This window comes from Prosopis cineraria, unplaced genomic scaffold (genome assembly GCF_029017545.1).
Source record: "Prosopis cineraria cultivar Desert tree isolate PC_DT_omini unplaced genomic scaffold, ASM2901754v1 PC2, whole genome shotgun sequence".
NCBI classification, from domain to species: domain Eukaryota; kingdom Viridiplantae; phylum Streptophyta; class Magnoliopsida; order Fabales; family Fabaceae; genus Prosopis; species Prosopis cineraria.
The window spans coordinates 9,488,440-9,505,350 of NW_026555333.1; the positions used below are offsets into that span (position 1 = coordinate 9,488,440).

The 16,911-nt window shown below is 33.3% G+C and overlaps 1 protein-coding gene across 1 annotated transcript; it reads right to left on the reverse strand.

The window, feature by feature from the left end:
* Window positions 1-756: 756 nt before the first annotated feature.
* On the reverse strand, window positions 757-4,472 carry LOC129303881 (transcription factor bHLH74-like). The gene is made up of 8 exons (XM_054943438.1): window positions 2,767-4,472; window positions 2,419-2,655; window positions 2,260-2,325; window positions 2,101-2,169; window positions 1,676-1,747; window positions 1,450-1,584; window positions 1,279-1,360; window positions 757-1,187 (listed from the first exon to the last, which is right to left on the reverse strand). The coding sequence occupies exons 1-8, from the start codon at window positions 3,352-3,354 to the stop codon at window positions 1,165-1,167; spliced, it is 1,272 nt and encodes a 423-aa protein (XP_054799413.1). The 5' UTR covers window positions 3,355-4,472; the 3' UTR covers window positions 757-1,164.
* Window positions 4,473-16,911: the final 12,439 nt, after the last annotated feature.

A 16,911-nucleotide genomic window follows, 5' to 3' on the forward strand; every position in this document is an offset into this window, starting at 1 on the left:
GAATCTAGTATCACAATGTTTAAGTAACAGCTAATTTATCCATTTTCCATGAAAAAGGGAGAGTCTCACCCCCGCGCGCGCACTAACATATTAATATTATATTTGAATCTGAGACCAAAACAAGGGAGATACCACCGTCACTGAGATGGCCAGCTATTTTACCAAAAAATGTAATGAGGAGGAGGATCTAGTCCAATATTAAAACCTTGTTTTAGCAATGGGACTGATAGTGTCTGGAGTTCGATGAATAAGCCCTGCTTGGCAGTCTAATACATGAGCTCTTGGCCTGCTACTATTAGGGTCGTTAAACGCACTCCCATTAAACTTGCATTTTGAGAAAAAAAAATTTCTTTTGGTATAACAAACATTTTGATGGTTTTTTAGCTTTGTTTTAGCAATGGGACTGATAGTGTCTGGAGTTCGATGAACAAGCCCAGCTTGGCAGTCTAATACATGATCTCTTGGCCTGCTGCTATTAGGGTTGTTAAACGCACTCCCATTAAACTTGCATTTTGAGAAATTTTTTTTCTTTTGGTATAACAAACATTTTGATAGTTTTTTTTGTTTTTTGTTTTGATAACATACAATTTGAGAAAATTTTCAAAAACATCCGTCCATGACATGACTACTCCTATGGGTGGAATACCAATTCCGGCTAAGTTGAAATTTCATGAATCAAGTTGGTGCCATTGATGCTCACTGGAAAGTGGACACAACATCTTGCCCTTTTATATTTGTTGCAACATCCATGCAATATCTTCATTCATTACGCAATTTCATTTTTCTTTTCTTTCCAGAGAACAAAAAAAGAAAGGCCAGAAGCCCTTGCTTAAAAAAAAAAAAAAGGTTTCACGCATTTCTCTAATCTGCAACTCACTAGCTTAAAACAATCATGAATCACCTTCACCAATCAGAGCCTGGTCTTTCCTTCCCTCAATATACATAATAATGCATATGGATCTAACAAGTCATCTTCTGCTAAAAATTCGAAGAGCCAACAGTTAGGTATTAAAGATCCTATACAACTCCAACCCTTATTCCACATCCTTCCCTCTCTATTTCCCCACCTTTTCTTAGCTTCAGTTAAATTGCTTGAAAATTCAAAGTCCCCTGTGGGTAGTAGAAACAAAGCCCTTCTAATGAAATCCAAATATCTTGTACCCATTACAACTCTGTTTTCAACCTCCCTGTTCAACATAACAGGATCCATAAGAGAGCATTAAAACTTGAATTCATTAAGCATATGGGGAAATCGTAAAGAAGAATTGTGAGGATTACCGTTGGGTCCTGCGTTTTCAAGAGCTGCGCTGGAATCGTATCCCATTCCATACAAGCTTTGAAACTCATGCTCCAAAACACTCTGCATCAATAAAAATCACCACTTTCACATACAAGATAGTTCGGAGTTAATAAAGCCTTGACAGTAGCGCCCTTTACGATGATGTTTACCTGGGGCAAAGGAGGGAATGGTGATGTGTTGGGTATGCCTGGAAGAGTTCCCTGAAAACTTCCACTGGGGAATGAGTGAGAGGAGTTCATGCCATATCCACCAATTGTTCCATTCGCAATGCGCGACTGAAGAATCTGAGCAAAAGCAGATGAACCCCAGGATTCCTTGTGTGCAATAAAAGAGTGAATCAAATCACAAGATTAAATCCTGGTGATAGTAACTTACATCTTTGGATAGCACCCGCTCTACATCAAAATTCAGTTCTGGGTTCACGGTGGCAAGTTTCATTGACAAAAACTGCAAAATATTGTATTAATTAGTTCAGCAGCGCATGATCTTGTTAATGCAGTTGTCTTCATGGGTCTGCAGTGAATTAATTAATCAATTATCGACAACATTCATGTGCAATTAAATACTTATACTTGATCCTTTTATATTATTTCGGGAGATGATCAAACGATTCTAATCAACAGAAAATGAGGCATGTGCATAGTGGACATCACATCAACATTATTGTTTGCAGAAACAAAATATGCTTGTTTAAATTAGCGGCCCTAGATTCTAGGAATGCGTGATCAGATGTGTAATAATATTTTTTATTGCAATGCAGAAGGAAGGAGGCCTTTTCTTCCACGGCGAGAAGAGCATACCTCAACCTGTTGCTGCAGCGATTGCACATAGTTAATAATCTCATCCAGCATCACTGCTTTCCCAGTTATCTAAAACAAGTTTTTGACAACAGATATTTAATACCCGGTGCAAAAATGCTCCATGAGAAAATTACAGCTAGGGCAATCTGTCTGTCAAACCTTGTTGCATCCTGGAACAAGTTCTTGAAGCAGCCTCATTCGCTCACTAATCTTCTCTCTTCTTACCTACAAACAAAAAGTTACAAGACCTCTGGCCCTTTATAAGATGAAGTGGGTGTTCTTACAATAACACTTTGCTAGTAAGAAGTAAGAAGGTACCCTTTCGGCAAGGCTGTGACTGTTTGTGGCTTGACCTCTACGAGCCCTCACATGAATGAAATTTTCTTTAGGAGCTTCTCCACTTTGAGAGTTGTCTTTAGCTTGCTTTGATGATTGCTTACCACGCAAATCTGCACTAGTATTATCTTGCTCAACCTTTTGTTTCTTCTCATCGTGTTCTTTTACACCATCAGAGCTCTTCCCAGAAGAATCCCTCATCGGTTCACCTTCAGCGTTCTATTAAGAGGTTATAAAGACATTCATTCATAAATTCAACCATATGAAAAGAGCAATGAGTAATAACATTTTAAATGTCCTAACTGAGACATATTAGCATGCTTGATCTACCTTATTTGGACTGAACGTGGTATTGTGATCAAGTCCTCGCTTTCTTCTACTTCCATTTGGTGCAGATCCTGTGGCTCCTTCTTCAGGAGTTGGATCCTCAAGCTGAGATTGTGAAGCATTTAGCGGAACCCTTTTCATGGCTGCCTCTTCGTTTGGGTTATAACCTGGGCCATAACTCGTATTGGCTAAATCAGAACACCCAGGTGTGGGGAAAGAGCCAACCATTTCGGAAAAGCTTCCACTTGCATAGGAAGGAACAGCGAAATTAGTGTCGGACATATATTGAACTAGGTGAGAGGCGCTACTCAATCCCTGATTTTCCAACACGAGAGGGTAAGATGAACTGCCAAACTCGCTGTGAGAAACCATGGAAGAGCCTCCAAAAGTTTGAGTCTGATTCAAGGAAACAAGGGGATCCCAGGTGGAAGAAGACGACCCAAGAAAGGGATTAGTCACAACGGGAGGCTTGGCCATAGACACAGAGCTAATTGCGATTTCAGAAACATTGCTGCTCAAGCCCGATGACGTGCAATTCAGGATTGTCCCTTGCCCGTGTTGAAACCCCATAGCATTTTCATGGCCACCCATCTCCTGGATTGAACAGCTAAATTCCTACAAACTCACTAACCAATGACCAATATAATAATAGCTAAATCCTGACTCAACCGGCAGCAGATAGAAATAACTGTGAATAAGTAAACAAGATCATGATTAAAGGTTAAGCGAATTTTGACTAAGTTGGGAGGAGATATCTTGCAGGACTCAACAAGGAACAAAACAGGGCTGGCAGCTTTATAGGACTGAGAGGAAGTTAAAGTAAAAGAAACCCCCTCCCTCTCATTGTAGCATAGACACAAAGTAAAAGGAATATAATGTAGTCGTCACCAGCTAGTTACCTCGCTCACTTCAGGAACCCTAGGATCAAGACTACTATAATGCTCAAAAAAGGGCAAAATGCTCCCCCTCGCACAGGAAAGTGAACCTTTCAGAGCATAAAGCGGACGTAGACAAACAATGGGATTAGCTAACAGTTCATCCAACTACCACTAAAGCAGATTCCCTTTTCTCCTTTGCCCGCTAAACAACTACGATTTCCATTCTTTCCAACACCAGCGTGATTGATGTGAGCAATCTCGAGTCTTTTCGACCCGGTAAGAGATTCTCTTGTTAATGGAAATACGAACGAAGAAACAGCGAGTATATTTGGTTTTGATTTAAAGACAGGAGAGGAAAGAGAAGCTGCGGAAACACCGATATTAATAGTGGGATGGGAATCTAATAGAAGAAGGAAGGACCGGAGGCATCAAACTCTAATCAAATCAATGCTATATGACTGCGGACCCTATGGCATACTGTGCTATACTGGGCAGTCCGACCGTATCATCAGGGGCACCGATTAATTTCGACAAGAAAAAATTCCCAATTTCAACAAATCGATGGTAGGATAAACATCCGAGGGAGCACAAAAAGCCAACTTTGATAGATTGCAAACAAGACCAGGAGCTAATAAGCTAGACAGAGGAGGCGGAGAGACTGAGAGGCTTGGTTTGCTTACCTGCCCAGGCCAAGAGATGACATGAATGATTTTAAAAGAAAGACTCACTAACTACTGCCAACTGCTCCTGTTGGTGAATTATTGCGGAACCTAATCTCCTTTATCCTGTAAGCTTTACTCCATGTAAGTTGGTTTAATTAATAATTACTAGGCCTTTCTCTTTTTCTCAGAGCGTGTGCGTGCGTGCCTGTATTTCTTTTTGCTTCTCTCAAAAACGTAGATTGTATGCAAGAGGTTCTTCTCTTGAAAACCAAGCTTGCTTACTCTGTATTCATATTGGCATACTTGTTTTATTCATTTTAAAATCGTTGTACTGACACATATGCCAACTGTTCGTAAGTAACAGACGTCTCTCTCTTCGCTGTTGCACACTCACTCTTTCATTTCTTTTGAGGACCCTCACCAGTTTCGCACCTAACCTCCATCATCCTTCATCAAACCGACCCCACCAGATCGATGCTTCTGGATGGAGCCCACGGGACAAGTATAAGGCCATGATTGAGGCAGGCGAGGGTTTTACCGTGCGATGGGGGTGCAGGGTATAAAGATCCCGTGTGTCTGCCTTTAACAAAATACAAAAAAAGGACTATATATGAGAGAAAAGAGTAAAGTAATGATAGGGAAGGAAGAAAGGGATTTGGTATAAACTAAGGAAGGAGGGAGGAGGGAGAGGAACATCAGGAATAATGGAATCTAATGATGAATTTTACGTTCTTGTCCGGGTACGTTTTTCCAGCTGTAGGGTGACGCAGACAATACGGTCAAACTAAATTATCCGGTCAACCGGTAGCCTAGTTGTGATCTTGCTGGAAATCCTCCAAATACCAAAATTCCGACATTAACGCCTCATTTTCTCCTTCACATCATCATCATCATCATCCACTGTTGTAATATGACACCATTTTGAGTCACCTATTATCTAATTATATCATTAAATCCTCATCAGTCCAATCAAATCATCCCCTTTTTCTTTTGCCACTGGGACACTGCCGGGCATATGAATTATTTTTACAAAATAATTTCTATCTAGTAAAATAAGATGAAAAGTAAAAAAGAAAATGAGGATGATATTTCTTAAATTTTGTTTAATATTTCTCAATTGAAATAGAAGTATATGATGGTCGCCAATACTAACCCACAAAAACACCGGCTGACGACAAAATAACACACGGACAAGAAGAAAAACTTGTAACAATAGAAATCAAAAATATTGCTGGGCTATTGAAAGTTTGAAGGAAAAGCCTAAAATCTATATAAAAAACATGTTAAGGCTTGCTTAAAACTTTTGAACCTTTAAAAAACATACAATCAACCCTGCCTACACGCTTCGTGAAATTAATAGAGGCCTATAGTAGTCCTCTATTATAGGTGTAGGAGACAAGAGAAATTAAATAAACAATAAACTTCATTTGAAGGAGACTCGTATTAGCATGTTTATTTTTTAAAAAATACAACTTCTTCTGTAACTTAGGAAACAGATTCAAGCTTAAAGTTTCGACTCAGTTCATGAACAATTTCTACATTGGTGGTCTAAAAGAAAATGCCTGCCAAGTCAATGCTTGCAATTAATATTCCCACAAGGTGATGGCGACGTGCTTGAAATTAAAATATAAAAGAAATATAAATCCAAATACAAATATAAAGGCCCGTTCATCTTAAAAAATTATTCTTACCGTTGATCTTATAAATATATTATTGCGGACGATTTATCCATGAGCGTGCATAATTAGCAAAAGATTCTAATTTTAATGTTTTATTATCGCATGAACAAGTACACACAAACATGATTGTGCAAATTATAATTTTTTAAGTTATGGTTCATTTATACTTTTAAACTTTTTTCATAAAACACTAGACACTTTATTGATATGGGTCAATTTTTTCTCTCAACCATTTTTGTGAGGAGCAAAAAACTCCTTCCACTAGTCAAATATTAACTTTCCCCTTTTTGTTGACGAAACATATATGTAAGATTTATGTGTTATGACAAGTAAGATTTTAATCATGTCCTTTAATGTTAATTTATTCCTAAATTTTTTTTAGGAGTGCTGAATTAACTCCAAAATTGAGGCAATTACAGGACAAACTCAAAGGAATTATAAAATTTGTAAAATTTACATAAACAGGAGCCTAATTTTTTAAAATTTAAAATGCTATGAAATCATTTCATAAACCAAAATCAGAGCAAAACCTATGTGTGAAAATATGAAAATCATACAAGGTAAGATAACAAATTAAATTAGGGTTAAAAGAGTCAAAAATAATAATTTTGACACAATATGCAGCAGCATAAAATTTTACACTGTGGTGAAAAATGGAGAACCCATAAAAGCAACATGTTATCATGATAGATTTTTTGGCTAAACTTTTGACGTGCTCCATTTGTCTACCTAATATTTAATTGAAGTGATCTAAGTATTTACAGAAAGCTTTTTTCGAGCTCTAGCTAATGGCACTGATTTTACATCCAAATATTTCTCGATCAAAAGTTAGATACCAAAATACAAACTCACACATTTTTGCTTTCAAGGTATAATTATGGTGTCAAAACTCATTACTAGTGTTATAAGCTCACAACCACCCTTAGACTACACTCAATAAGGCCTGTGCAATACATCATAGCTATAATATCATGAAAAATTAATCCCTGACAATCAATTTAATCATGGGCAACTAAGTAAGATTTATGTTGTGTGTGGTCAAAGAGGATGAATAAGTGTTTTGGTTGTATTTTTAGCTATAAAGTTGGGCTTCAAGTGAAATTAAGTCACTTTGCAATCAAAAACAAGGAAAGGAGTCTCTATATCACATGTTGTGACGCATGTATGGTGTGTCGCGGTGCATAAAGCTATAAGAATGAGAATGAGCTTCTCTATACCAAATGCCATGGCACATAACTTATTTTCTACAGAAAACACTTTGCAAACAGACGTAAAAATAGAAAGAAGAAGTAAGAGAAAAATGAGAGAGGGAGAAGGAGAGAGATTGGGCTTTGCTAAGGCACAACATCGTGAAGGATTGGAGAGAGTTTAAAGCTCCTAATCACTAAGATAAATCTTTCCTATTCTTTCCCTTCTTCTCTACACCAGTTTTAAGCTAGAGTTTGTAAGTGGGAGATGATTTTCAGTTTATATAGGTTATAGGTCAAAATCCATTAATCTAAATAAAGTTAAGAGGAGTTATTTGAGTGATTAAAACCTTTAATGAAGAGTTTTATGCGTTAATAGTAGTGAGTGACTCTTAAAGCCTAAAAATGAAACATAAATGTAGGTCCTTGAGGTGGTTGGAAGCTATTAATGGTGAGTTAGGCATTTGATAAGGTTATTGGGAGCTAAAGAGAGTTAGAAAGCTTAAATGTGAGAAATAAGGGTTTTAGATATTTTGAAGATGAAAAATGAGAGTTAGAAGTATATATTTGGTAATGTTGATGAGTTTGGATTTAATTAATTATAAATTAATCATCAAGGCACCGTATTCAACTTGGAAAATAAGGTTAGAAGCAAGTTACTAAGGGGTAAACCTTTAACATTTCAAAAGTTTTAGGTAACCGAAAAAATGTATTATGTGTAGTTGTTCATTAATTGAATTATATTTTGAAAATGATTGATGTGATATAGGTAAATACTTTGTGAGATTTTTTACATGTGCCAAACATGTGATGTGTGAATATGATATATTTGAAAATACCTTGATTATATTTTGAAAGAAAATTTGAGTTTCGAATGTTGGTTTGATGATCATGTAATGTCAAGAATATGCATTAGAGTTTGAAATGAAAAATAATTGAGAAACTAATACAGACGTTCACACAGGTCAATTTATTAGTTTAACCTAATGTGTTAATTAAGTGGTGAATTTATGAAATAAGTGAGCATTATATATTGCATAATCATTGGCAGGAGTTCGCTTAAGGAGAAGAGTAGATAAAATTTATATAGTATTTATGGCTACCTTTTGGTTCACGATGTAAAATCTTCAAATTAGACAAGTAAGGTTATCCTTACAAGTCCTCCCTAATCTCTAAACATTATAATTATCAAATTTATCAAATAACATAAATGGCATTTTAAATTTTTAATATTTAAAACATTCTAAAAGATATTCACGAATCAAAAATCAAAGTTTGGTCATTATGTGGAAGCATGGGATCTCAAAAAAGAATCAAGGCATTTGCTGAAAAAATTAAAAATAGTGAATCCAACGCTCCGTGACTTGACAAGCATGCTCCACGGCTTGTGTGCCACGGCACATTGGTCGGTTTTGATAGTAATGTTGTTGTCAAATGATAGCAATTGAGGTAAACTTTTTGTTTCTCTATTTGACATCTGATTAAGGTGATTTAAATATTTAAAAAGAGCTTTTTTCAAGCTCTAGCTAATGGCTTTAATATCGCAATCAAATTACTTTTCAGTCAAAAGTTAGACATTCATTTCAAAATTTACTTTTTTTTATCATTTACATGTGACTTGGGTGCCTAAAACTCTCACCAAAAGCTAAAAAGCTACAAACACCACTTAGAACACACCCAATATACTTCAAATCATTTATAAATGGAAGTGGAAAGAATATCATTTTCAAATCATTCAACATGTCTAGGAACATAAATCACAATTCTCATTCATAAAAGCACATACTCATGAGATAATGATTTATTAATACAATTTTCATATGGAAATAAGACCAACCAAATGATTTATTCCACTAAGGTCACAGTATAAATAACATGTGCCCCTTTTATAATTATATACATGATCACATCTTCCTTAAATCTTCCTTATGCCTTTAACATGAAATTGCGGGCTATAACACATTGGGATCGTTTATAAACTGAGATTATTCTAGCCAAAACACGTGTGAGAGGTTACCCAGTCAAGATTGCCCAACTCATTTGTGGGTCATAGTTTCCCTTATTTCTCACACTATGGGGTGTCATTCTCCCTAAACTAGTTTCCTTGTTGAATATGTGGAAAAACTAGCTAGGTTTGAATCCTTCGTTAAACAACTAGGACGATAAAAATGATAAACTTAGGCAACCCATTGAGCTCTAATGAAAGCCTTACCACGTGAATTTAATTTTTTACTTCTCTCTTTAAGTGAATTCCTGCCTCTCATGATTATGCAGTGCATTGAAATGCAATTTCTCATGACAATGCAATTATTCCACACATTAACATGTCAACTCACTTTGTTGTACTTTACATTCTCTTAATTCACAATTAATCATAGAATTTCACATCTCACATAATTATTGAACTTCACAAACAACACATCATTAAATTTCACATCATAAACATTCATGAAACTCCTAAATTTCTCATATTCATCAAACTTCACAAACAATATCATTAGACTCTACTCAATCACACATGTCATGGCGTGTGTGCGGTGCTCTGTAGCACACAGGGCTATAAAACAAGAGTTGCTTTTTTTATACGACATGCCACGGTGTGTGGACATGCATCGAGGCACACGGTGTAAATTCTGTAGATATCAGTCTTGAAAATGAGACAAAAATAGAGAGGAAGAAAGGAGAAAATGGAAGAGACACACCAAGCTCTACTAAGGCACAATTTAGGGGAGGATTTGAGAAGGTTTGAAGCTTTAAATCATCTAAAGTAAGCTTTCTAAACCCATTTTCTCATTTCTTCTTCAATTTTTTCAAAGATTTGAGTTACGGTTTAAATGAGGATGATAATTTTGGTTCATATGGGTTATGGGTCTGAATTTATTAATTTAAATAGAGTTAATGAAAGTTGTTTAGAATATTTAAATCTAGTATTAATGACTTTGGCGGTTGTTGGTTAATGAGCTCTATTAATGTTTGAAAACAGGTATTAAATTTGTCATTATTATGGTTGTTGAGGTATTAGATGTGGGTATTCAATGAAGCTATACGGTGTTAAAAATAGTTGATAAACCTAATAGGTAGGCCCCAATGTAAGCAATGTGGGCATTGGGTAATCTAGAAAGGGAAAATTAGAGTTGAATATGTAAGACTAGCAATGTTAATGAAAGTTAACTTAGTAAATTGTAAATTGAGCTCTTAGTCACCCATTTAAATTGAAAATTTAAGCTTGAAAGCTATAACATTGAGAGATAAACCTTTAACCTTTCAACAGTTTGAAATAATTGGAGGAAATTCTACTTTAGGTAGTTATGTGTTAATTGTAATGTGGTGATAATTATATGTTTAATATGCAAACTTTAAATTGTGAATGTGTGCTTTATACAATGAAACTTTATATTTATCAAATCATTTTGTTATGTGTTTAACATGCTAAAGAAATTTTGAAATGAGTTTTTAAGTTGTAAAAACGATATTTGAGATGAGTGGCATGCTTACAATGTGTTGTAAATGAGTAGTAGGTAATGAATTTGATAAAGATAAGTAATTGTGATTGTAAAGGGTTTGTAAATGTGATATAAGTAAAAACCAAAAATTGATGCTCACTTGGGTAGCATTCAGTCATGAACCCAATGTGTTGACTTTGATAATAAGTAAATAAAAATGTAAAAAAGAGTGAGTATCGTTTATGGCATGATCAGTGGGCGAGAGTTCACTTAGGGATTGGGAGTAGAGAAAAATTCATATGGTATTCAGGCTATCCTTCGATGCACGGGGGTATAGTCTTGTCCCATAATTTGTTGAGGTACTGTCTCATAGTTTGTCGAGGGACTAAAGCCTAACTTTCTTCACTAATTCAATAAGGAGAATAGCCTATGGTATAAGACACCTCAAAGATTCGAGAATAGGGAAAGCTATGATTTAAGAATGAGTAATGTGATCTTTGGCTGGGTCACGCCTCATGATTGGTGAGCTCGGGTAGTTCAGTCACATAGACGGAGCCCAATTCAGTGTTATAGCATATGGTTTTGGTCTGAAGAAATAAAGAGAGTATAAGGTTAGTTGATCATTGCCTATGTAAACTTATGACGTGTCATATGTTTTGAATTATGGCAAGTCGTGTGATAAATCGGGTCATGATCACATGTGCGAGTGATTTTATGATTATGTACGTAGCATATATGAGATGAAAACATGTTAGTTGGATTAATAATTGATATGTGTTAAAGTATGTTTTATGTACTTGGTTTCATATACATGTATTTGGTTTATAATTGATATATAACTGCATAGGGTGGGTTTTACCTTAGTTATTGAGTGGCTATATTTGCGCTTTTCATTTAACACTTTTCAGGCTCTAGCTCTGGTGTAGACAGGAACAAGGCTCAAGAGGCTAGGAATTAGCACATTCCTATTATATTCCTTTAGCTTAGTTTTCTTTTGTGTAATATTATATGATTGCCAATTTTAGGTTGCATGTCATCATACTTATACTATTTTGTTGTTACAAATGTCTGATTTATATTATGGGCCGTGGGTAATTGTTTATAGTGAGATATATATGTTTATAGGGCTCAAACTTGTGTAAATGTAAAAATGATATTTTAAACATGTCATAATAATTTTTGATGCAATGCAATGGATATTTACCTCCCCTCTGTTTTTGGTAAAATGGGGTTGAGGAGTGAATTTATGTTATACTTGTGTTTTAGTACATGAGGCGTGTTGTACTGATAGTTCTAAATCTAATAGACATGGTTCAGGTGTTAGGAAAGGCTGGTGGCACTTATTGAGGGTTTTGGACTCCTTTTTATGTAAAAGTTGTGTAAAGTGATCAAAATATATTTGAGTGTCCAACTTTTTAGTGTAACTTATTTTGAAAGTGAAATCATGTCACTAGCTAGTTCATGTTAAGAGCTTTCCATAGACACCTAGATTATGTCATTCAAACGTTAGACGGAGAATTAAGACTCGTCGAAAGTTTTTGATTTTGCTGTCAAATGATAGCAAAATTGTTGATATTTTCGTGCAACATGCCATGGCGCATGGCACAAAGTTCAACACACCGTGACGTAATGTGCACGAGCTCGGCGCATTGCCTTTTCACATAGTGAAAGAGTTGTTTTTCACTTGTTTTCAATTTATTTCACTCATCTAAAATATTCTATGCTTCCGTAACTTGTATTTATTCTGATATAAGATATTATAATTGTTTTAAATCCATTTTAATTATGAAAACTTGGGATCCCTTAAATTTGAACTAAAATTTGATAAGCACCTTTTTGGTTTAAGTCTTTTATTATCATGAGTTTTATTGGTTAATTGTGGTTAGTAGAATGAGATTTTACAACTATCACATGATTGTCTATAATGTGGTAACGTGTCTCATGATGTGATTATGTGAAAAAATGTGATATTAAGTTAATTGTGTAATTGTAATGTATATGTGTTATGTATGGTTTTGTGAACTAAGTATTCAACTCCTATTTATATATTTTGGTCCATTGATGTACAACTGCATAGGATAGACGTACCTTAGTTATAAAGTAGTTGTACCTACCCTCTCTTTCGATATTTTATAAACTCTAACTCCAATGCAATAAAGAAAAAGGCTTGTGAGGCTTAAGAATCTATGACTCCTACTGTAAAATCTCTTTATTTATTTTGTGTAACAGATAGTATATTGTCAAGTAGGATGTATTTTTGTATGTATTTACACTACATTGTTGTTTACAAACTTAGGATGTATTTTGGGCTCTAGAGTGTTGTACGTGAATTGATTGAGTTTTTGATAAGGTCAAAATATTAATACAAGTGTAAGAAATATTATTATTTTGTTAATTTTGACATTTAATGATTTAAGCAATGCTAAAACCTTTTCCTTATGTCTTTGGTATGAAAGGGGCCGAGGAGTCAAAAATTGATATTATGGAGATATTGTGCATGTGTTTTGTTATACAAGTAGTCAAAAGTCTATTGAGTGTGTTTTAGATGTTAGTGGTGACTTTTGGCACATGTTTTAGGGTTTTAGATGCCCTTGAATTGTGAAAAGCATGTAAAATTGTAAAAATATGTTTGGGTATCTAATTTTTTTGTGTGATATAATTTGAAAGTAGTAAAACTTATGCTATTAGCTAATTTAAAAAAAGATTTTTGTAGATACCTAAATCATCTCAATTGGACGTCGAATAGAGAAATCAAGCACGTCAAAAGTTGTCTCGAGTTTTTATCATCTAATAGTAAAATGCTATTTAATATGTACAACATGTTGTGGCGCATTTGCACATGCTATAGAGCGTCACCTTATTTTTCACTTCTCAATATTTTTCAACTGATTTTGAGTCTTTTTACTTGCATGAGGTATCTCATGCTACTGAAATAATATTTTACTCTGATTAGAGGATTGTTAAAAGATGTTTAAGTAATTTGAATTATAAATAACTTGAAATCCCCTTTCTTCAAATTATAAACTTGATAATTTATTAGATTAGTCCAATTATTTCTTTAGGTTTTAATTAATTATGAATTAGTAAAAGGGACCTTACTACTTGATATTTGGAGGATTTTACAACAACATTCCAATAACATGTATAATATATTTTTCGTGCTTAACCCCTTAATCTCAAAAATAACAGGGGGTCTTAATTATGTAATTTCACACCTAATTCACTACCATTCACAAAATACACTCACCCCTTACTTGCACTAGTATTTTGACCCTGTTTATATTTTACATTTAATTTACATACAATCTAAGCCTAAAATACACAATTTACATTAAGAGTCAAATAGTGCAAGTAATAAAAACATACAATTTTCTAGTTGATATTATCAAGATAAATTATACACATAAACTCTTAAAATAAATTAGGCCTATAAATCTAGAATAGAGATCCTAAGTCTCTAACTATTTTCCTTAATCTTGTCCTGATAAGCTAGCACTTGTAGTATTGAAGAGAGAGGTGTGAGTAAAACTACTTAATAACTAGGGTCAATCTAAGCCTATACAAATGCATGTTAATTAATTATAATGATACAAATGGCATAATCAAATGAAACATATTCACATATTAAACCACCCAATTTGTATATTCACAAAACTAGTAATCATGAGGTGTCGTATCCCTAATTTAGCTTTCTCATAAATTGATAGAGATTAGTTAGGTTTGAGTTCCTTGATAAACAAGTGGGATAGTCCCTCAAAGAACAAGTAAGACAATAAAATAAAGAGGCAAGCCATCAAACTCTGAATGGTGGCCTTACCACATAGATTTCCAATATCTGCTCCTCTCCCTATAGGCGAAACCTCGCTGTAACACCTTAAATTTTAACACTTATTTTTTCACAAATTAATAGTTTGATAAACTATTTTAATAATTTTCAACTCTTATCATGGTAGAAAAAGAATCATAAAAATATTTTACAAATAGTATATCATGATAAAAAGGGTCATGATAGAAAGATTTTAACATAATAAATTTACTTTACCATAGTAATTAAGAAAAACAATCATTAAATACCTCAAGTGTACATCCTTATTATAATTCAAAGACATAGTCAATTGAGCAACATTTAACGAACCATGCTTTTACTATGAATACCCCAACTTGGGCCCCAAATTGTACTTTTTCAAACATTGGTAACCACCAAAAATTACCACACAGGGTATGCTTGATTGAAATTTTACTTCATAAATACTCAGGGTCATGAGAGATAGACAGAATTCTCTTAGCATAAAAAATACAATAATAAATAAGGTCCACACACACCCACACCTATACTCCTCTATTTTAGGTTGGTATAATATACATCATTAATGAAAATAAAGAGGCTAAAATAGAAAATGATGTCTCATACATTGAATTATGCCTTAGGTACTTCTCAAGTAGAACTTGCTCTTGAGGGAATGAGACTTAAAAGTTTCAATAATCAAATATTAATATGTAATAATGTATATCAGGTAGTTAATCATGCGATTGCTAAGTGAGCAAATGAAACAATAATCTAAACAATTATTTAATTAGCATGAATGTATCTTATACCCTCCTTATGCCATGCTCGGATGCCAAGTCACCCAGTCAAAGGTGAGGTCAACCAAGCTACAAGCTACACGTTTGTTCTAATGAGAGCTTACCACGTGGTAACTCAACGAAACCAAAAAAATTCCTATTGAACAATTTTCAATGTACTTCGACCAGTCATGCATTAATAATAATTGAACAAAATCATTTGGCACATTTTATATCAACCAAACAATTTATCTCATATTTTCAGCAGTGCCAGTATTCACAAAATATTTATAATATAAATTTAACCTACTCAGTAATTACTTTCAAACAAAAATATACATATATATTATTTCCCAACAAAAAATTAATATTTTTCAAGTAACAAAACAAACACACAATTAATCACACACACGCACACACTATTACATATTAATAATGGTTACCTTGTGTTTTGAATAATACATTCCCTTGCACCACAACTCTTTTATCACTCTCTTGGACAACACAATTTACACAGTCATTTAATAATACATGTATAATATTAATTTCATAATACTAAATATTAATTCTTTTATTGAAATTAATAAATAATTTTAATTTAAATAGTTAGAAAGTTTAGGCCTAATCTAGATATTAACACTAACTCAAAATTGCCTCATTTAATTTTCTAGACTACTTTCTAAACTTCTCATATCTCAATAAACTATAGCTAGGTTTTAAATCAATCATAATATTAAAATTTTATAAAATTATTTTCTAAAAATTCATCCAAAAATAAATTAAAAATTTAAAAATTATCCTCAAGTCTCAAATCACTATTTCATAGTCTCAGAAATATTTATTTATACTCAAATAAATATATAATAATTAGAGACATATCCTAACAACTCAGATCTAACATAAACTCAATCATATCAATCCAGAGTTTAACTAATAATTTTTAAATCTAAGTTTCAACCTCAAAAAAATATTCTATAATATTTATTATACCTCTAGCAATCTCAACATTTATTTTTGAATTATCATAACCTCATATTAATTATCCTATAAAAAAATTTTAATAAAATAATTTCTCTATACATCAAAATAATACTATTGTTAGATAATTTTAAATGAGTGAAAAATATTTATAAAGAGACCTTAAAATATGCAAGTCATTTTTTACGCCTAAATAATCTAAAAATTTAAAACCTCACCTAAATAAAATGAACAATACCGCACAAAAGTTGAAATAGAAACAAGAAAAAGAGGAAGAAAGCTGTGCAGAAAAAATGAAAAGGGAAAGAGGATATTTATAGTAGGACGTGGGTCTCATAATTATTTATTACTTAATATTTATTATTATATTATTAACAAAGTTTTTCAAACAAATGGGAGCAATTTCAACATAAGGGAGAAATTTCAAGCAAAGAAGGAAAAAAATTTCCAATCACTTTGGTGGCTTGACTTTCTTTATACATACATACATACATACATACATACACACATATATATATTAAGTATATTTAAGAAAACATCTCTTGTATGATTTTGAACCTAAATTGAATTCACATTTAAATGCCTAGTTATGTGATAACTCTAAATAAACTCAAATATAAATTTATTTATCCTAAACATAAAAACAATATGAATTTTTAAATTTGAATACTTAACAAAAACTTAAATTTCATACTTTATTTTTTATATAAAGATCAGGATGTTACATCTGCTTCATATGATCATGCAATGAAATCATA